We start from the raw sequence: 21,824 nt of genomic DNA on the forward strand, positions 1-21,824 counted from the left end.
CGATCAGATTCAAACATGTGTGGATCGAAATTTGATCTCAGGTCTCTTCTACATGTTTTCAAAGTTGGTGCACACTGGTCGACCCACTTGGGTATGTATACAGTTTTTTCTTCAATTCTACCCACAAGTGTTTGATTGGGTTGAGGTTGGGGGGACTGTGGGAGCCATTGCAGCACCTCTACTTCACTGTCATTGAACCATTTATTCGCCATTCTCGACGTATGCTTCATGCTGTTGTCCTGTTGGAACACTATGTCATCCGCTTCATACCCATAGTACTTGAGTGTACAAAGTAACTCATGTTGTAGGATACACACATATAGCTCAGAAATGAGACCACGATTGTTCCTGGTCAAGTATCCAATGCCTTTGGCTGTGAAACAACCCCATATCATCAGGCTTCCACCACCGAACTTGACATTTCCTTCAATTTCTCAATCCGTTAGCCTCTTTTTCCCTTGTTTCTTTCAGACCCATTTGAGCCTATCGGAGCCTAGTCTATTTGCTTTTGTGTCATCGCTCCAAATCACCAAAGTTTCCAATCTTCTGCTGTCCACTTTTCGTACTCAAACCGACGCTTCTTATAACAATATTGAAGTTATTGACAATATTGAAGTTGAGGCTTCATCACCTTTTTTTTGGGACACCAATTGTGTAATGTGTGTCACACAGTGCTTTCATTGACGTCTGTGATCTCATTATTACGAAGCATTAGCGCCACCTCCACTGCCGTGTTTGCTGCGCAAGAGCTGATAGACCTTGGGATGAGCAGACTTGTTGACTTCGATATTTTGCCTGGATGTCCACCTTTTGGCTTCTGAATGGATGGACAGACTTCATTTTGCATTCTTCCAAATGTCATGGCACTCACATGATGCAGTTTGGCAACTTTCTTGGCCAACAGACCGCTATCGATGAGCTGGATGATGCTGTTTCTCTTTTCTTGCGTAACCATTCGAACCAATGACCTTTCACTTACGAATCAACCGATTAGGGAATGTGAGAACAGGTTGTCTTTTGCAGTATTCAGGAAGAAAGACATCCACCACCAGGAGCAAAACAGTACCAATGCAGTGACATGACAAGAATCAGCATAACTAATCATATGTTAAATGGTTGCAAGTCAAATTTATGTGTACAATAGCCAAGATGATTGTCTATATAATGATGATAGTCTCACGATCAAAGCAGCAGTGGATGGTGAGATATGGAGCCTGAAAGTCAAAAGTTCAAAACATTGTTACCCTTTTGCTATTCACTGTATGTCTTCATGTATTTGGTTTTCAACTTAGAACTAACTAAATAAAGAGAGAATGGTTTAAGAGATGTTGTTGCGATTTACAGTACATGTATAAGGGTCCCATAGCTTGATTGCTTTAGTTGTTGATTAAGGGGGCTATAATGCCGGCTCATGTTGTACGTAGGGGGCTATGCGGTGGGTCATACTGTATAAAGGGGGAAGTCAGTATATTTAATTCTGCTCAGTATTAAGTCATACAATAATTAATAATTTATTTTTATATTATATTAATATTGAGCAGAACTAATTTCATGTGGCCCCATGGGTAAATTAATTTCCCACCCCTGCTCTATTTTGTATAGAGTTATGTTATTTAATGTGCCATATATAAGGGAAAAATGATAAGGGGGATCATGTGACATGTCACGTGATACATAGGGTACCTGGGGGCCACATCTTCTAAACTGCCAAGGGCCCTGGCTATTCTTAATCGACCCCTGGTCTCTATTGTTGCTTGGTGATGGGTTGAAGCAGTGATGGAACGTAGACTGCAGTGCAGCCAATCACTTAGCACAGCAGCTCTGCTGAGGTAGATGGCATGAGCCACTGAGCTCAATGACTGGCTCTAGCACTGTCAACATGAAATCACTACTGGAGCCAGACAATTGAGACCAGGGTAGTGTTGGAGACACAGCAATGAACCAGGGGAGGGTAAGCGCAATAAGTGTTTTTAACAAAAACTGAGTAAACAGGCAAAAGTTTTCTGGAACTAATCAACTAATGATCAATGCAAAAAGAAAGCACTTTCCAATTACTAATGTTGCCGAAAATGTATTACTCAACCAATTATGCCACAAACCACATCATGCCAGACATATAAAACTTCCTAGTCCCCGTTGATGACATTTCCAAATCCCATGCCTTCTTTCGGATTTTTCAATGTTTCAATGTTCTGATCTGATCATTGATGTTGATATTGATGAATAATAGGGGACTCAAAATGTTTAGTCACACGCTGAGCATGCACAGATAAATCATTCCGTTTGCTTTATTTGTGTTCAGTGAAGGTTGATATATGGAAGAAATGAACACAGAAAATATCAGACTGGAAGTATGACAAGTATAAAATGATATGCAAATTGCCTGTTCAGAGAGGAAGAGGACTTGAATTTTAGTGCCAATTATCGGAAGTAGACACAGCCAAATCAGATCTCATGCTTTGGACTGAGGAGGGGGCAAAACCCCGAAACATGTGTCTGCAAATTCAGATCCTGATTTGTCATGTGGCAAAGTTCATTGATAGTGACTTTTGAGATTGCTACATCTAATAGACTGCGCTAGAGGTCAAGTCCTTTGCCTCGCTGAAGAGCAAGTTTGCATTTTTAATTTCCCATAGGAACATTGAATGGTTTATAAGCCTCCTTACTCTGGCATGTCAGGCATGTCACTCTCCACAAGAAGAAAAGCTAGCCCTTAGACCACGTGTATAAAACTAAACTGCTGTGGGACCTATTATCTTCTTAAAAATTATCTAGAGCTTTGTTGAATTACATATTAAAAAATATCCAAAAGTATGGAAAACCTCCTTTAAGTAATAAAGAAAAAAATAAACTAACAGATGCATTTGGTCAGGAGCAATATCCTTTTTAGTACTGCATATTGTAAGCAATGCTTCTTGGCATTCACGCTTTATCTATTCCGGTCTCTTACTTGGTTTCCTGAAGCCTGAAGACACAGTAAAACTCATCTGACAAAGAACAAATGAGCCTCGTGGAAAGGAAGGGAACATGCTGCCACAGAAGACTAAATAATGACTACGTTGTTTCTGTCAAGATTGGTACTCATGTTTCAGTGATCAAATAGAAAAGAGGAAACTACTAGAAAAATCTTGATTTTACTGTCACTAACAGAACACTTGGGATGTTCTGGGCAGTGATTATTCTTGATCTGTTCCAGGACTTCCCTTGTTTCGGCATACATTTTTAGAAACGATGTACTGTCCCTGTGCTTTCATCATGGTCTGCTGGTTGTGCACACATATTTTTATGTTTATCCTCTTTTCATAAATTAGTAGCTTACAGTCAAATGTGGTTGCACAGTAGATATCTTCCAGCTCGCTCACCCTAACTGATCTGCACAGCACATGTGTCTTGGTACAATATCAGACCTGTAACTAGTGTCCTTATTTGATGTTGAGGGGAAGCACATGCCAATAAAACTGTTTCTAATCATACAGAGGAGATGCAGAGAATGTAGTCCACTTGTTACCAAACACAGCTGGGACTTACTTTTGTTGAGATCTTTGGGCGAGTCTGGAAGCCTCTGCCGCAGCCTTTCTTGTCTCAAACTCTTCTCTTTTAAGTACCTCTCCACTTCCCCTGTAGCCCAGTTCTACCAGCTGACGGGCTAATTCTTCATCCTACAGAACAACAGAAATGAATGTGTTTAATTAATATGTATTTTTCCCATTTCCTTATTTTAAAGGGTAACTGAAATTTGGCTTGCAAAATGGCACCCTAGTTCAGCAAGCCAGTGACATATACAATATCCTTAATGTCCTTAATTACTCTGGTTACGTGAATACACCTGGCGCAGACAGAAAATATATACAAGTCCTAGGCATGCTAAGCATATCTATTAAAAGAAGATTCAGGACCTGCACTAAGTAATTGGAAAAACAGAAAAATACCCCAAATTGGCCAAAGATTATTTAAAATGGGTTTATGGACATGATAGATATCCTAGCTTCTTAGCTTCTTTGAAGGGAATTCACTACACTCAATATCCCCTAGGCTCACCCTTCCAATCTGTGGAGGTTGGCACCCTAAATCAGCACACCAGTGGCACCTCCACTCACAAGTCGTCTGTCCCTAAGTATCCCTATATGTCCCTAATCCATCTAGTTGTATGGCTACACCTGAGGCTGCCAGAAAAAATGTTCAATAGGTACTCTCAGTATTTCTCATAGAAGGGACTAAGTCCATCCACTAAACCATCAGATATATATAAAAAGATTCTAAACAATTCATGGATTTGTAGGATAAATCAAATAAACAAGTTTCTTTTGCCAAAGGCCTATCTAAAATGTGTCAAAGTGAGCACGTAATAGGTGTATATAAGGTCAGGTCTATAGTCCTATATCTACAAGTACATAACAACGTACCACCGGTGCCAAGATATTGGTACTACGATAGTTCACACAGTAAGAAACAATTCAGTAACTTATATGTAGGTGAAAAAACAATTACATCCAATAATTATAATGTTGTCATAGATGCAAATATAAAATTACAGACAATACGCCATGATACTTATCAGTCCATATATTCTTCTAGGTTACATCTTGACGAGTTTCCCCACTGGAAGTTAGTTAATCAGATCGATGGTCAAAGGATCAGCATATACAGTATATCTGTCGAAATCTCACTATATTTATATCTTCATTCAGGGTTGGCAAGCCCTGACATCATGAAACAGTTCCTGTTTGGAGGGGGTTAAACACATTCCAAGATTCATATTAAACCTCTATGATACCCCTCTGTCCCAGAGTCCCCTACTGCGCAGGTCTGATGATTCAAAACACTAGTGGTCCATCTGGTCCAATCGCGCAGTCGTTGTAAGCGGAGATAGTATATCCCACTGCTCACCAAGTGTCTTGTGGATTCCAAACTTGCACAGAAAGAGCATGCGCAGCCCCTGACTGTCGGTGTAGATAGATCTGCACAGGCGCAGAACATGGATAGAACTCACCAAGTCTGGTGCAAGAGCGGTTGAAAAATAGCAACCACTGACATGGTCAATGTGCATATGCAGGTCATGATTTACAATGTAGCTAATCTTATATCACGTAAGTCAAATGAGGAAAGACCCATCAATTTCTGTGTATGTGCCATACAGGCACAGATGGAATCACAGATTCATAGCTTCATAGCAGTCTCAGTAATGGTGCATAATTATGATGTATCCATCACATACCTGTCATAGAAAATATTAAATTCTCTGAAGCCACTAGTGAGGGGGGCATTCACCTCCCTTCCTCTTCCTCCTATTAAAAAGAATTGCAGTAGAAAAAATAGCTGACAGTCTGAGTCTTCTAAAATTAGACTTGTACAATGGCCATAAAAAAGAAGGAAATTAGGTATAGCTGGATAGTGACATTCTTAATTAACATGCAGGCAGCTCCTTTTTGAAGTAAGAGACCCAGTAGTACCACCGAGGATGTCCATTTTGTGCAGACAAAAGTATATAGTTTGTACAGGTAATTAATGCAGGAAAGGTCTTTTCAGAGGGTTGGATAACAAAAGTACATGTGTTTACACATAGATTGAGAAGTGGAAGAAGCTATTTTTCCCCCCAAACTTAATGTCTTCTGAAATAAAATTATGAATATTGTGGCCGATAGTGATGGGACATACATTTTCAGCATCTGGAAGAATCGGAGAAGATGCAAGTTTTTTCACAACTGTAACCCCTGCCTATAAGCCACAATTCAATAGTGGGCAGATGGCTGACAACAGCCATGTTATGTTTGGTCTCTGGATAATGGTAAAATCCCATTAAAAAATATGGAGGCCATCTTGAACTTCTGCGATGAGTGAAGATATAGCATAAGTTGGGAATTTCATGAAATCCTGAAAGGTTGAGGACATCCAATAACTCAGCCCATGTGAGGTCATCATGGGGAGAGTGTGGATGTAACTCAGGTGCTTATTAAAGGTCAAGATAAATTATGATCTATTTTTCTGTAGAGAGATACACATCGGTGAATGCATTAATCCCGTTCACAGAATGTCTCCAATTGAATTTCTCTCCTTGGCTAAACTGAATCATCTCTATAATTGGTGTAGTAAGTTCTTATGTTAATCCCTTTTATTTTCTGTAATTTTATACGGTGTTCTGTAATCCGCACCCAGAAGCCATACGCTACCAGAACCAGGCTCCAGTCAGCCTGTATAAAAAATGCTCACTGTTAATTTCCAGATAACTGGCTTATTAGTGTAAACAGCCTGCGGGCTCCTTCGTTGATCATCGGTCAATTGCTTAATTATCTGGAGGATAGGGGACAGCAGAGAGCTGTTTGCTCCAAAGATAACAGCGAGTGGATCTGCAGGACTCCCCAGGCTGTGATCTTTGACATTACCATATACCAATTAGATAGCCATCTTTTATTTTAACAAATGGGGGTATAGAGAATTAAAAAGGGTTCAGAAAGCACGTATTAATAAGCATGTACCAACTCTAAGAATACCAGGGAATAAGAGAAAGGACAAATATAGGAGTCTAGTATTAGCTCTGTAATGTCCATGATAGATTGGACAGTCTTTAAAGGAACAATGGATAGGCACAGACAACTAAAGGCCCCATTACATTTAGCGATGCACCAGCGATCCCGACAACGATACGACCCGGTCAGGATCGCTGGTGCATCGCTAAATGGTCGCTAGTGAGCTGCCACACAGGCAGATCTCACAGCGATGCTGCAGCGATACAACGGTCGTTACTTACCTTTCAGACGTGGCGATCTTGACGTCCTCCCATCCACGTCCACGCGTCGCTCATCGGCGCCAGCAGGAAGCCCAGCAGGAAGCGCCCGACGAGAAATGGAGCTCCGCGATCAACGACAGACAGCGGGGGAGCCGGTCGGAGGTAAGTATCACACATAGCGATATCGCTAGCAATATCGCTGCTGCGTCACCAAATCGGTGATGCTTTAGCGATATTGCTAGCAATATCGCTATGTGTAAAACCCCCTTTAGTCTAAATGATAATACATACAATGGATATCAGATACAATCATTCAGTCCAATAAACATGGGTTATAGAGTACAAAGAGAATTTGCAGGCTGATAGATCAGATCAACCTCAGAACCAAATAAACCTACAGAAATTCATTTGTTGACTGAGTCCATTTAGTGCCAAGGATTTCAATGGATCTGAATATCTATTGGTTTTCCTTTTGTAATAACAGTTTATCCCAGTCAACCTTTCGGTGCTCTGTCTCACTACTTCCAAACCACAAAAATAAACTAATTTGGGATTGTTACAATGATGTTCTCTCACATGCCTTGCCAACAAGGTGTCTCTTTTGTGCCTGATATCCCCCAGCTGCTCTCCTATTTGTCTTAATTCTCTTTTAGTGTTCCCAATATAATTCTATAAAAATCTTTTTCTTGGTTTTTACAGAATTTGTTCCACTTCAGTTTTTGCCCAAACAAATTAATGTCTTTAAGCCATAGAAATGAGTTGTAAGGGGTAGTGGGGATATAATATAGTCCTGTCTGTAGAACCCTTCTTTCATCTAAGGACAAACTATGTTTAGTCAGATTAATAATTTGGTTAAAGGCAGGCCCCATTAGTGTGCTGTTTCTAAGTTGCTAGCTGAGTGGGGCCCTTTGCCCCAAATAAGAGGAGGATAAGGAAGAAACAGAGGTAGGGTTTGTAGGGACCACTCTTGTTGATGGAGATGGAACATATTGGGGGGTACGTGGGATGACTTGTAAATTGTTTCAATTCCTGTTTCCCAAATATCGTGTTTCCCTTCTCTGGCCTTGCTATCTTGTTCTTTTATTTCTCCCTCTTTCTCTCCTCCTTGATCTCCAACGGCCTCTTGAATTAAATCTCTCCCTACTGGAATATTCAATAGAGGAGAAAAGCAGTGTGTATAAGAGTCATGATCTCCCAAAATTAAACTCAATCAAAGCAATCAATGTAAGATTATAAATTTTTATTATACAACAGCACACAAATCTGGACACACAAAGTGTTAAAACCAATTAAAAAGGTCTAAAAAAGGCCAGAAATCGAAACACCAAGAGTCCATGTTAAGACCCTTGTAAACACATATACACCAAGCTGGCAGATATTATCAATCAAAAAAATTATTTGTAACATGAATATGAGCAGGTAAGATACCCAAAGATGATATCACAATATATATACAACCATCATTCATTTGGCAACCAATATACATATATATATGTGCAAGCAACAAAAACCCAATACATGAAGTAATGAGTGATCTGTTATCTCCCAATAATGTGCAAAAAATGCATGAGAGAAAAAATGAGCAATCCTGAATTGGCAACCTAAGATCTACTACGGCCTATATTTGGATTGATATCCAATAAGATCAAAAAAAAATATATTTTGTAAAATCAAAAAATAACCTGAAAAGAAGAGGAAAATGTGTCAGAGAAACCTCTGGTTAAGCACAAAGAGTGAGGCTGAAATACAACAATCAAAAACATGATGATACTACCTCACAATAAGGTGAACAATGGGTTAAACCTGCAGCCAGCATATGGGTGTAATGTGGGGACAACCCCACGCGTATCGCCACTAAAAGCGTGGCTTCCTCAGGGGAAAGTGGACTAATATCCAGGTAGCACGCTTATAAATATATGAAATAATAAAGCATGATTGCTTACACTTGTCAGCCAAGCACCCGAAACGACGGCGTCCGGAAGTAGCAGCCGCGCATGCGCGGCTACATAACAACAGGATGCCGCCACGGGTGCCTCCATGGAGACAGCAGAAAACAGATAAATGACCGCGCATGTGCGGTAGCGTTCAATACAATCAAAGCAATAGAGCATGCGCGGTTAGATAGATACAAGGCGCCGCCACGAATGTCTCTATAGAGACGGCAGAAAATAGGCCAATAACCGCGCATGCGCAGTAACAAATATAGTGGAACGAATAGATCCATCATAAAGTCAGAGAGAGATAAAACATGCGCAGTGGAAAAAACATTGTGAGCAAACCAAGAAAGCTGCATAGTGAATAAACCCAGAGTTATTATATTTATTCTATAAATCTAGCATAGATGAAAATATCTAGAGAATCTTAAACCTAAATGTATATATATGCAGCTCTCAGAACAATCAGAGCAATAGAAGATAAGTCTCTGCAGGGCCCTATAAATAATAACCTACCTTACAGCCCCAAAAAAACTTTAAAGGGAATACTACACCCCTTTCCCCAATGAAATGTCTTGGATGAAAATATATAACTACAAGAAACAATGATGAGCTAAGAACTAAGATTTTTTTATACATGTATTCATTCACTATTTTTTGTAGAAACCGGTAAATAGCAACTCTTCATTGAGCCCCTTAGGGGCTAAACTATCTAATTTGAAAATCCACCTTGATTCCCTTCTTAATAGCTCATCAGTACACATTCCACCTCTAATAGTACCTTCAACCTTCTCAACGACGATGACCCGTAGATACCCAGGGGTACCATTATGTAATGTGAGAAAATGATTAGCCACAGATGTTATAGGTTTGCCCAAAGCCTTATCCTTTTTCGCACATATTATACTGGAGACATGATGCTGTATACGTCGGCGCAATTCCTGGCCCGTTTGCCCCACATACACCTTTGGACAACTGCAAACAAGAATGTAAACAACATTTATTTATAGGGCCCTGCAGAGACTTATCTTCTATTGCTCTGATTGTTCTGAGAGCTGCATATATATACATTTAGGTTTAAGATTCTCTAGATATTTTCATCTATGCTAGATTTATAGAATATATATAATAACTCTGGGTTTATTCACTATGCAGCTTTCTTGGTTTGCTCACAGTTTTTTCCACTGCGCATGTTTTATCTCTCTCTGACTTTATGATGGATCTATTCGTTCCACTATATTTGTTACTGCGCATGCGCGGTTATTGGCCTATTTTCTGCCGTCTCTATAGAGACATTCGTGGCGGCGCCTTGTATCTATCTAACCGCGCATGCTCTATTGCTTTGATTGTATTGAACGCTACCGCGCACGCGCGGTCATTTATCTGTTTTCTGCCGTCTCCATGGAGGCACCCGTGGCGGCGTCCTGTTGTTATGTAGCCACGCATGCGCGGCTGCTACTTCCGGACTCCGTCGTTTCGGGTGCTTGGCTGACAAGTGTAAGCAATCATGCTTTATTATTTCATATATTTATAAGCGTGCTACCTGGATATTAGTCCACTTTCCCCTGAGGAAGCCACGCTTTTAGTGGCGATACGCGTGGGGTTGTCCCCACATTACACCCATATGCTGGCTGCAGGTTTAACCCATTGTTCACCTTATTGTGAGGTAGTATCATCATGTTTTTGATTGTTGTATTTCAGCCTCACTCTTTGTGCTTAACCAGAGGTTTCTCTGACACATTTTCCTCTTCTTTTCAGGTTATTTTTTGATTTTACAAAATATATTTTTTTTTTATCTTATTGGATATCAATCCAAATATAGGCCGTAGTAGATCTTAGGTTGCCAATTCAGGATTGCTCATTTTTTTCTCTCATGCATTTTTTGCACATTATTGGGAGATAACAGATCACTCATTACTTCATGTATTGGGTTTTTGTTGCTTGCACATATATATATGTATATTGGTTGCCAAATGAATGATGGTTGTATATATATTGTGATATCATCTTTGGGTATCTTACCTGCTCATATTCATGTTACAAATAATTTTTTTGATTGATAATATCTGCCAGCTTGGTGTATATGTGTTTACAAGGGTCTTAACATGGACTCTTGGTGTTTCGATTTCTGGCCTTTTTTAGGCCTTTTTAATTGGTTTTAACACTTTGTGTGTCCAGATTTGAGTGCTGTTGTATAATAAAAATTTATAATCTTACATTGATTGCTTTGATTGAGTTTAATTTTGGGTGATCATGACTCTTATACACACTGCTTTTCTCCTCTATTGACAATTTATATTGTGTGTTGTCATAGATCCCCTTTAAATATCCTGGGGTGCCCTCAAATCTTTTTCTATAACTGGAATATTCAAAGTCAGATGAAGAAGCGTCAGTGTTATTGCTATTAGGTGTAGTGAGAAAATTATAAGCTTTGTCTTTAAATTCATTTAGGTCCCTTAAAAACTAATTATGTTGGAACTGTTCCACTGATAACTGTAGGATACCGTCTACCCTGTTGAACTCTGGATCTGATTTGCATATTAATGCTTTATCAATTAGCTCATTTCACCCCTTCATGACCTTGCACGTACTCTGTATGTCCTGGTTGGGAAGCGCTTCCCGACCTTGGCCGTACTGAGTACATCCAGGTGATTTTGCACACACAGAAGCTGTGTGCATGCGATTACCATACTAATATTATAGCTGACACCCGGCTCTGCCGGGAGCTTTGCCCACATCTCTACTAGCGGTTTAACCCCCTAAATGCTGTGATCGACAGCGATCAAAGCATTTAGAAGGGAACCCCCTCTGCAGTCTGATCAATGCCCCCGCAATGTCATCACGGGGGCCCAATTGTCACCAGGCTATGGAAAGCCCCATAGACCATGCGTATAGCACTGTATAAAGTGCTTGTGTCTGTGTAGCATTGACAGAAGCCATTGCAATGCTCTTTTTCCTACTGGTTTTGTTTTTTTTTATTTTAAAATATATCAATAAAGAATACCAATTTTTAATTGAGCTAGAAACTATTTGTGTTTTTGCTGGACAGCTGAAAAAGCTATACAGCCGTTTACAAAAAGAAGATATTGATTACGTTAAACTGTCTAGCACCCTATATTACTATTAGAACTTGGGACATGTGTCAAATAGTAAGGTTGCTACTAGCACCCAGAAAACTCGAGTAAGTAACGGGCCCATGGCATGGTGCCTGGGAGGAATACTCTGCCCAGGTTTCAATCTGCTGATATGTGCACTGCATGCAATGGAACTGGCTCAGGAGGTCAGCCCACACCATTAAGCAAGGATATTGTTTTCATTATTCAGCTGGCAGCCAAGTCCGAGTTTAATCTCCTAGATCTCATTGTCAATTGTGATTGTGACATTTAAAGGAAATGGGAGCCGTGTCTTTTTTTACTGCAATTGCCTCTTCCTACTCCCTACAGCATGAATGAAGGCCCCCGTGCCTGACATATTGGTGCATCTATGATGCACAACTTGTGCTTTCAATATACTGCAATAATGAAAGTGCATTGTACAAAAGATCAAGTGATCCCTGAATCAAGCCCCCTAGGGTGACCAGTAACAAATGTAAAAAGCAAAATGAAATATATTTTCTTAAAAAAATAAAATATAAAAGTTCATTTCTCCTTCTTTTCCCAGAAAGTTAATGAATTCTTACAAAAAAGTAATATAATTTATATCACTTTTAACGCCAGTGTCACTGTATAATCCCCCTCCCTCCTTCCAGCAGGAATGCCTACATACTCAGTGACACAGTCACTCAGTGGCATTTCCTACCGCAGCTTCCTGCTTCCAGGGCCTGAGCATGTCATGCAGGTATCCTGGCAGCACAATTAGGGTGCACACACGCTCCCTATTTCTTAATGGGGCTGCGCGTGCGCATTCTGGAAATGTCCACAGCGTATAGCTGGGAGGCATCGGGTATTTAAGGCAGTCTCCCCTGTAGTGAAGTGCCTTAGCAACGTCAGTTCCTATTTGGTGTTTGTACCCACCAGTCTGTTGTCAGGTCCCTGTTCCTGAAACTGTCCTGTCTAAAACCGTTCCTAAGCGTCATGTCTGAACCTCTTACTAAGCCCGTCCTGTCAGAACCTGATCCTGAAGTCATCCTGCATGAAAATGCACCTGCATCCTCTGCCAGTGTTCCAGAACTTGTCATGTCTAAACCCTGAGTCCGTCCCATCTAAACATCCTATTCTGTTATGAATGGGTCACCGAGGAGAAAAAAGCAAAACAAGCTAAGCCACAGAAAACCAGAGAGGTTGGTAATTATGCAGATTGCAGATCCCTGATATTACCACACAACGAGCAGTAGCCGTGGAGCGTGCCTACGATGTTCCTAGATGCCTCATCACGGCCGGAGGACTAAATAAGCCTAAAGCAAGAAAAGGGAAAACTAACTGCCCCAGAGCAGACCCCAAAGGAATAGATAGCCCCCACACATGTATTGACGGTGAAACAAGATGAAGGCACAAACACAGGCCGGAAAATAGGCTGAGCAAATGATGGGACCCAAACTAACTAGACATGAAAGGAAAGGAAAGACACTGTCTGCAACCTGCAAAAAACCCTACAAAAATAATGTCCAACACTTCTGATAGCAAAATTAACCCTGAAGTCACTAGACTTCTCCCACTGTATTAGCACTCCAAAATATTCTGAGACAGAGCAAAAAGAGACCGAACTAGTAAGGGACAAAAAGCCAATTGGCAAAATACTGATAAGTAAGAGTGGAAATTCAGCTCAGCCCCCAGCCGGGGCTGGCAGACCACACAAAAAACTGAATAGACCAACAAAATCAAGTGTGAACATTAGCAGAAAAACTTAGCTTTAGATGACTGGAACAGAGCTGAAAACCAAGAGCTGACAAGCCAGAAGGAATCACCAGCAACTGAATAGGGCGTCGGCTGTCTTAAATCCAATCTGAGAATCCTGAGATCCAATCGTCATTCTCATTCTCAGGTGGCAGATCTCCACCGATCAAACCAGCCGCACCACCTCCCGTCACCACCAGAGGGAGTCCAGAAGGGGAACTCACAACTGGTGAACCAGAGAATGAACTCACAACACTATTCTGTCCAAACCTGATGCTGTTCTGTCTGAACTAGTGTTAGGGCTGGCCATATTTTCAGGGGATCTCTTTGTTTTGTACCCTGTTTAATAGCAATTGTCTTGTTACATGGGTACAGACATAGTAGGCTTTTGGGTACTCCCTGCCCTTTGAAACTGGTTGTGATGCAAATAATGCACATTCAATTTTTATTAAGTTCAGAAGTTATTCACAGTACCCGCACTTAACCCCTTTCTGCCATGTGACGTACTATCCCGTCCATGTGCCCTGGGACTTAATTCCCAGGGACGAGATAGTACGTCACAGCGATCAGTAGCGCCGCTGATCGCGGCCGGGTGTCAGCTGATTATCACAGCTGACACCCGCCACAATGTGTCAGGGGCGGTCACGGACCGCCCCAACACGTTAACCCCTTGCACCCCACGATCAAACACGATCGCGGTGTACTGGGGGTTAAAGGGAAGCATCGGCAGGGAGGGGGCTCCCTCCATGCTTCCCTGAGCCCCCACAGCAGCGCAATGTGCAGCACTGCTGTGGGTGGGCTCCTTCCCTGCAGGTCCCCGGATCCAAGATGGTGATGGGGACCTTCAGGGGACTGCAGGGAGCTGGTTTCCTCAGTGCCTGCAAAGCATCGCTGATCTGTCACAGTGATCTGTGATGTGACAGATCAGCGATCTGTCACAGGACAGTGATGTCCCCCCTGGGACAACCTAATAAAGTTAAAAAAAAATGTAAAAATAATTTTTAAAAAATTGCTAAATAAATTAAAAAAATAAAAATATATTCCCTAATAAATTCATTTTTTGGAAATAAAAAAAAACAATAAAAGTACACATATTTGGTATCGCCGCGTCCATAATGACCTGCCCTATAAAACTGTCCCATTAGTTAACCCCTTTAGTGAACCCCTTAAAAAATAAAAATAAAAAACGAAGCAAAAAATAATGCTTATCATACCGCCGAACAAAAAGTGCAATAACGCGCGATCAAAAAGACGCATATAAATATCCATGATACCGCTGAAAACGTCATCTTGTCCTGCAAAAAACGAGCTGCCACACAGCATCATCAGAGAAAAAATTTTAAAAAAGTTATAGCTCGCAAAATAAAGCGATGCAAAAATAATTATTTTTTATATAAAATTGTTTTTATTGCATAAAAACGCCAAAACATAAAAAAGACATAAATGAGGTATCGCTGTAACTGTACTGACCCAAAGAATAAAACCGCTTTATCAATTTTACAGCACCGGAACGGTGTAAACGCACCACCCAAAAGAAATTCATGAAACGCTGGTATTTGTTCATTCTGCGTCCCAAAAATCGGAATAAAAAGCGATCAAAAAAGTCACGTGCCCGAACATGATAACAATAAAAACGTCAACTTTGCCCGCAAAAAATAAGACCTCACATAACTCGATGGGTCAAAATATGGAAAATTTATAGCTCTCAATATGTGGTGATGCAAAAACTATTTTTACAATAAAAAGCGTCTTTTAGCGTGTGACACCTAACAAACATAAAAACCCGCCATATATAGTAAATCAAACCCCCCGTTATCACCCCCTTAGTTAGGGAAAAATAAAATTTCAAAAATGTATTTATTTCTATTTTCCCATTAGGGTTAGGGCTAGGGTTAGGGCTATGGTTAGGGCTGAGATTAGGGTTAGGGGTGTGTTGGGGTTCGGGTTGGAGTTAGAATTGGGGGTTTCCACTGTTTGGGCACATCAGGGGCTCTCCAAACGCAACACGGCGTCTGATTTCAATTCCAGCCAATTCTGAGTTAAAAAATTCAAATAGTGCTCCTCCCTTCCAAGCTCTGCCATGCGCCCAAACAGTGTTTTACCCCCACATATGGGGTATCAGCCTACTCAGGACAAATTGCAAAACAACGTTTGGGGTCCAATTTCTCTGTTGCCCTTTGGAAAATAAAAATTTGAGGGCAAAAATATCATTTTTGTGGAAAAAAATATGATTTTTTTATTTTCACACCTGGACGTAATAAACTTCTGTGAAGCACTTGGGGGTTCAAAATGCTCACCACACATCTAGATAAGTTCCGTAGGGGGTCTAGTTTCCAAAATGGGGTCGCTTGTGGGGAGTTTCCATAGTTTAGGCACATCAGAGGCTCTCCAAACGCACATGACACCTGCAGACCATTCCATCAAAGCCTGCATTCCAAAACCTCACTACTTCCCTTCCGAGCCCCGACGTGTGCCCATACAGTAGTTTTCTCCCACATATAAGGTATCAGCGTACTCAGGACAAATTGGACAACAACTTTTGGGGTCCAATTTCTCCTGGTACCCTTGGGAAAATAAAAAAATTGGGGACTAAATGATCACGTTTGTGGAAAACTACGATTTTTTTATTTTCACGTCCGGGCATTATAAACTTGTGTGAAGCCCTTGGGGGTTCAAAGTGCTCACCACACATCTAGATAAGTTCCTTAGGGGGTCTAGTTTCCAAAATGGTGTCATTTGTGGGGGGTGTCCACTGTTTAGGTACATTAGGGGCTCTCCAAAGGCAACATGACACCCGCAGACCATTCCATCAATGTCTGCATTCCAAAACGTCACTACTTCCCTTCCGAGCCCCGACGTGTGCCCATACAGTAGTTTTCTCCCACATATGGTGTATCAGTGTAATCAGGATAAATTGGACAACAATTTTGGGGTCCACTCTCTCCTGGTACCCTTGGGAAAATAAAAAAATTGGGGACTAAATGATCATGTTTGTGTAAAAAATATGATTTTTTTATTTTCACGCCGGGGCGTTATAAACTTCTGTGAAACACTGGGGGGTTCAAAGTGCTCACCACACATCTAGATAAGTTCCTTAGGGGGTCTAGTTTCCAAAATGGGGTCACTTGTGGGGGTGTTTCCAAACGCGACATGGTGTCCGATCTCAATTCCAGCCAAAAACGTCAAATGGCGCTGCTTCCCTTCCGAGCTCTGCCAAGCACCCAAATAGTCGTTTACACCCACATATGGGGTATCAGCGTACTCGGGACAAATTGCACAATAATGAATAAATGGAAGAAATACCTGCGCAGTGGGGTTATCCAGAATATGAATCAGACCACAGTCCTGCCTTGCTGGTAGCGAGGTAGCGAGCACACCGGGATAAACTGTATGCGGTGGTGGATGTGCCACAGCGGTGTGAATCGGAGATGTGACGCTGAAGAAAAGTCGCCCCAATAGGCGATGTGGTCGGGTAAACTCCAACGCTAACAGCCGCTGGAGATGGGGAAGAGTGGCGGCGCGCTCCGGCCAAGAGGCGCCGCCGGTATACAGCAGCTGTGGCGTGGAGGGTAGGGGGGGAGGCGAGGCTGGGTGACGTCAGCGGGGAAGGAAGGGAGCGTGTGCAGGCCAAACTAGAAGCCAACGCGTTTCTAAGGTCTACGGACCTTCTTCGTCAGGGCTGTCAAACTCTGCTGCATCTATCCCTATATATGGCCCAAAAGCCACACCCCCCCTCCCCACCCACCACCTGAAAGGGAAGAGGATTTCAATGTATGCTACACCTGCTACCAACCAAAATAAGTGGCAAATACATCAAGAGCCCATATATTAAAAGGGTGTAATGTGAATTAAAAACAACTTTTATTGAAATAAAAATAAAAACTATTATAAAACCATATATATAAATTAGGGAATTGTTAATTGTATAAAAGAGTGTACTATCTATTAGCACAACTGATTCTAAGAGTATATACAAATCTATAAAAGATTATTAAAAAACAAAGTATTTGTTGAACTACAAAATCAGATGGATTAAAATAAATTTGTGGCTAGATGGTAATTTAGGACTTATCATGAGAAAGCATGTAGTTCAACCTCATGGTTGAGGCCCCTAGGGGCCAAACAGTCCAGAGTGAAAATCCACTTTGTTTCAACCAGGGACATTTGCCCCAAGTAGTCACCACCTCTAACGTTTCTACGTACCACTTGGATACCACAAAAAAATGCTCCCTTAGTGGATCTATTGTGGCATTCCTTAAAGTGTCTAGAGAGGGGGTGACCAAAAAAACCTTTCTCAATGTTGTTAAAGTGTTCTTTAATCCGGTCCATGAGTCTTCGTTTGGTGCCACCAATATAGATTTTATCACATGGGCACCTAATTATATGACTCCGGTGGTAAATCAGTTGATGGTGTCATTAATCCTGAACACTGACTTATTACGAGGATTGGTGAAGGTAGTCTGTATTGTTTTCCTAAAATTGGTACGAATGCAGCAATTGCACAATAACTTTTAGGGTCCAGTTACCCTTGGAAAAGTAAGAATTGGGGGTGAAAAGATCGTTTTTGTGGAAAAAAAATTCTCCTGTTACCCTTCGTAAAATAAAAAAAATTGAACCTGAAGTATTTTTTTGTGAAAAAAAGTAAAATGTTCATTTTTTTTAAATATTCAAAAAATTCCTGTGAAGCACCTGAAGGGTTAATAAACTTCTTGAATGTGGTTTTGAGCACCTTAAGGGGTGCAGTTTTTAGAATGCTGTCACTTTTGGGTATTTTCTATCATATAGACCCCTCAAAGTGACTTCAAATGTGATGTGGTCCTAAAAATAAAATGGTGTTGCAAAAATGAGAAATCGCTGGTCAAATTTTAACCCTTATAACTTCCTAACAAAAAAAAATTTTGGTTCCACAATTGTGCTGATGTAAAGTAAACATGTGGGAAATGTTACTTATTAAGTTTTTTTTGTGTCGTATCTCTGTGAATTAAGGGCATAAAAATTAAAAGTTGGAAAATGGCGAAATTTTCAACATTTTTGCCAAATTTCCTTTTTTTCACAAATAAACGCAAGTTATATGAATGAAATTTTACCACTAACATGAAGTACATATGTCACGAGAAAACAATGTCAGAATCACCGGGATCCATGGAAGCGTTTCAGAGTTATAACCTCATAAAGGTACAGTGGTCAGAATTGTAAAAATTGGCACGGGAGTTAACGTGCAAACCACCCTTGGGGGTAAAGGGGTTAATCATGTTGACTTAATGAAAAAAGTAGACTGTAAAGTGAAATAACTGCACTAGGTGGGTATAGAAAGTTATGCTAGAAGGCAATTCATTGTATTGTGTAACATAATTAATCTTGTATTTAAAAAGTTAATGAACTTATTGTCCCTTGTGCAAAGAAATAAGGAGAATTTTGACTTATTATCTAAAACCAACACTCACATTTCTTGGTATGCTATCGCTTAGATAAGTGATGGAATACTCAAATATTTAACATGGTCTTAAAATGGTAGTAAGTAAATAGTTAAGTAATAGACTAGGCGGGCTACTGTTTGTTTTAGATTAGGATGAGTTCATCTAAGTTTGCTATCAAATACTAAATACATGTATTAAACTGGTCTTAACAAGGCCATGAATTGCTTGGAAACTGCTTATTTTTTTGTACTGTATAATCTTTTTTTTAACTTTGTTCATAATGCGTAATTTATATATTTGGAATGAATACACAGTATACATAAAGTATCATCCCTACATAACATAAACACACCTGTTAAGGACTCTTATTAATATTACAAACAAAAATGGAGTCACAAATGTATCCTATAAAAATAAGGATACATTCCAATAATCGGTATTTGTCCAGGCTTTCACGCAGCTGAATTTTCACATGAATCCAGCACCTTAGGTCACTTGCATTTTTCCTTGTGTTTTTTGATAGCAACACCGCAGAAGAAATGCTGGCACAGGCTTCCTGTATCTGTTATTTCAGATGCTGCACATCTCGTATCTTCACAGCATAGACAATTGCCTTCAGATGACCCCAAAGATAAAAGTCTAAGGGGGTCAGATTGGGAGACCTTGGTGGCCATTCAACTGGCCCACGACGGCCAATCCACTTTCCAGGAAACTGTTCATGTAGGAATGCTCGGACCTGCCACCCATAATTGATGGTATGGTGTGGTATATGGGGTACAAAGATAGTGGGGCCATTCTTCATCAATGGAAACCTCAATGCCACTGGATACCTGAAATTGCTACATGATGATGTGTTGCTTCCTTTAGCACTGAAGATGGCATGTTCCCTGAGTTTTTCCAGTAAGATGGTGCACCACTACATTATGGGTGTCAGGTCCAAGCATTCCTACAAGGAGTCTGACCCCCTTAGACTAGCATTTCTTCTGCAGTGTTGCTATGAGTGTGTCAAGAGTGAGAGAAGAGGGTTGCATTGACAATCCAACACAATGGCAGCACTTTGAACACATTTTATAAGTGGTCATAAACTTGTAAATAACTCATGAAATAAAGTAATGTTAAAAACAAGGACACCATTGTTTTTCTTGTGAAATTCTCAATAAGTTTGATGTCACATGACCCTCTTCCCATTGGAAAAAATAAAATTGGATCCAAAATGGTCGACTTCAAAATGGCCACCATGGTCACCACCGATCTTGAAAAGTTCCCCCCATATACCAATGTGCCACAAACAGGAAGTTGATATCACCAACTATTCCCATTTTATTTAGGTGTATCCATATAAATGGCCCATCCTGTATATAAATTTGAGTGATAGGGAGGTGCAGAACTTTTAGCATCTGTGTGACTGAACTGATTGATCCATGACATATTTTTTAATTCTTGATGCACTAGTAATAAAGATGACAGTTTAAGACTCTCAGTGATAATTTCCCGAATGAAGAAAAATACTGAAAACAAGGTTTTTCTGTGTGAGAAAATTTGCTTCCTTGCTTGTGAGACGGACAAGTCATAAGCGACATCTTTTTGCATTTCTTTCTTTAAAGGTTTTTATTTCATTTACTAAAAAGACAAAAAAAATATGCTTACATTCCAGAAATCAAAATGCAACTGTCTACCTCATAAAGTGTTTGTTTTAAAAATGTTTTAAATATTTTGCTACAATTGTTTTAAAAGTTGTGACATCTGTGTCTGAACACGCTATTGCTACTTTTCCGCTTGTTGCTAGGTGCTGCGGCACTGTGGATGTCACTGTTAAATGGTAGAATGCTTAAGTTTTACTTTTAGATAGTTGAGATTTGTTATCCTTTCCTCCTATTGATCTGTGTTTTGCAGCAGAAATATCTCCCCTGGCCTCATCATCAGCATGGTAAAATATTGTATGAAATGTCATACAGGATGACTCCTAGTCAACTACAACTGGGCAACCTAGTAAGCGACATTCACAGAAACATTGTGTCTGCCATGCAGTTAGGCAAAGTAACACTTGTTTGCTTCATGGCACACACCTTCAATTCAATGTTTTTTTTTTCCCAGTATGTTGCTACCTGCTTACGATTGGCCAACCTCATGCAGGCGAAGGACACGCCCCTAGCGACGAGTCACTGGTAACACCCCATTTGGATATAACAAACGATAGCCTAAACGTTATCAGCTAATATATCTGTAATAGAAAGGAGGAATTTTAAAAAAACTATATTTTATTCACCTCTGCATCCCCAAACTGGTGAAAAGGTCCTCTTGAAAGGAATTTAGAGGCTATAAAAAAGGATCCTGGCTTACAATCAGGCTTGCTTTATAAAACAACCCCATTTAGCAAAAACTATATGCGTATGTCACAGACCCGCCATTGACAACGGTATGTCACGGACGGAGGGATGCGACGCACTGCCTACACACGGCTATCATAGGCACGGGGGCTTATCTTAGTTATCCCACCACTGGCATCACGTGAATAAAAAGACAGCAAGCTAGTCTTTCCCTAACAATTTATCGCAGGGGGTTATTTTGGTTGTCCCACCACTGCCCACAATACTTCACGAAACTTTCAGTTCCACTTTGGAACTCGCAGCTCTCCAGTGCCCTCTTACCCTCAGGTCAGTCAGGGAACTACACCTGGGATAACTGGTCACCGGTCGGCTGCTTCAATGAGGTCTGGCCACCCGGCATGCTGCAGTAAGGGAATTATAAAATGCTCTGGCCACCCAATTAGCTTATAAAATCCCTTCCATCACTCTCAGCAGTACCCAGGGCCCAGATCACACTTTGCCACCACCAGCTCCAGAGTTTGTCTGATTAAGTTATAAACTTAATAGAGGGGTTCGAAGCCAACCCAATTCAGTAGCAATTATCTTAAAAG

The 21,824-nt window shown here is 40.6% G+C and overlaps 1 protein-coding gene across 1 annotated transcript in view; it reads right to left on the reverse strand.

The window, feature by feature from the left end:
* CFAP299 (cilia and flagella associated protein 299) overlaps positions 1–21,824 on the reverse strand; it is an 887,436-nt gene that overhangs the window by 817,583 nt on the left and 48,029 nt on the right. Inside the window, exon 2 of the mRNA XM_073543005.1 lies at positions 3,529–3,659. Within this exon, the coding sequence (XP_073399106.1) occupies positions 3,529–3,659 (131 nt within the window). The remainder of the gene's footprint in view (positions 1–3,528; positions 3,660–21,824) is intronic.

This window comes from Dendrobates tinctorius, unplaced genomic scaffold (assembly GCF_039654945.1).
Source record: "Dendrobates tinctorius isolate UK_male_01 unplaced genomic scaffold, ASM3965494v1 ptg000011l, whole genome shotgun sequence".
NCBI classification, from domain to species: domain Eukaryota; kingdom Metazoa; phylum Chordata; class Amphibia; order Anura; family Dendrobatidae; genus Dendrobates; species Dendrobates tinctorius.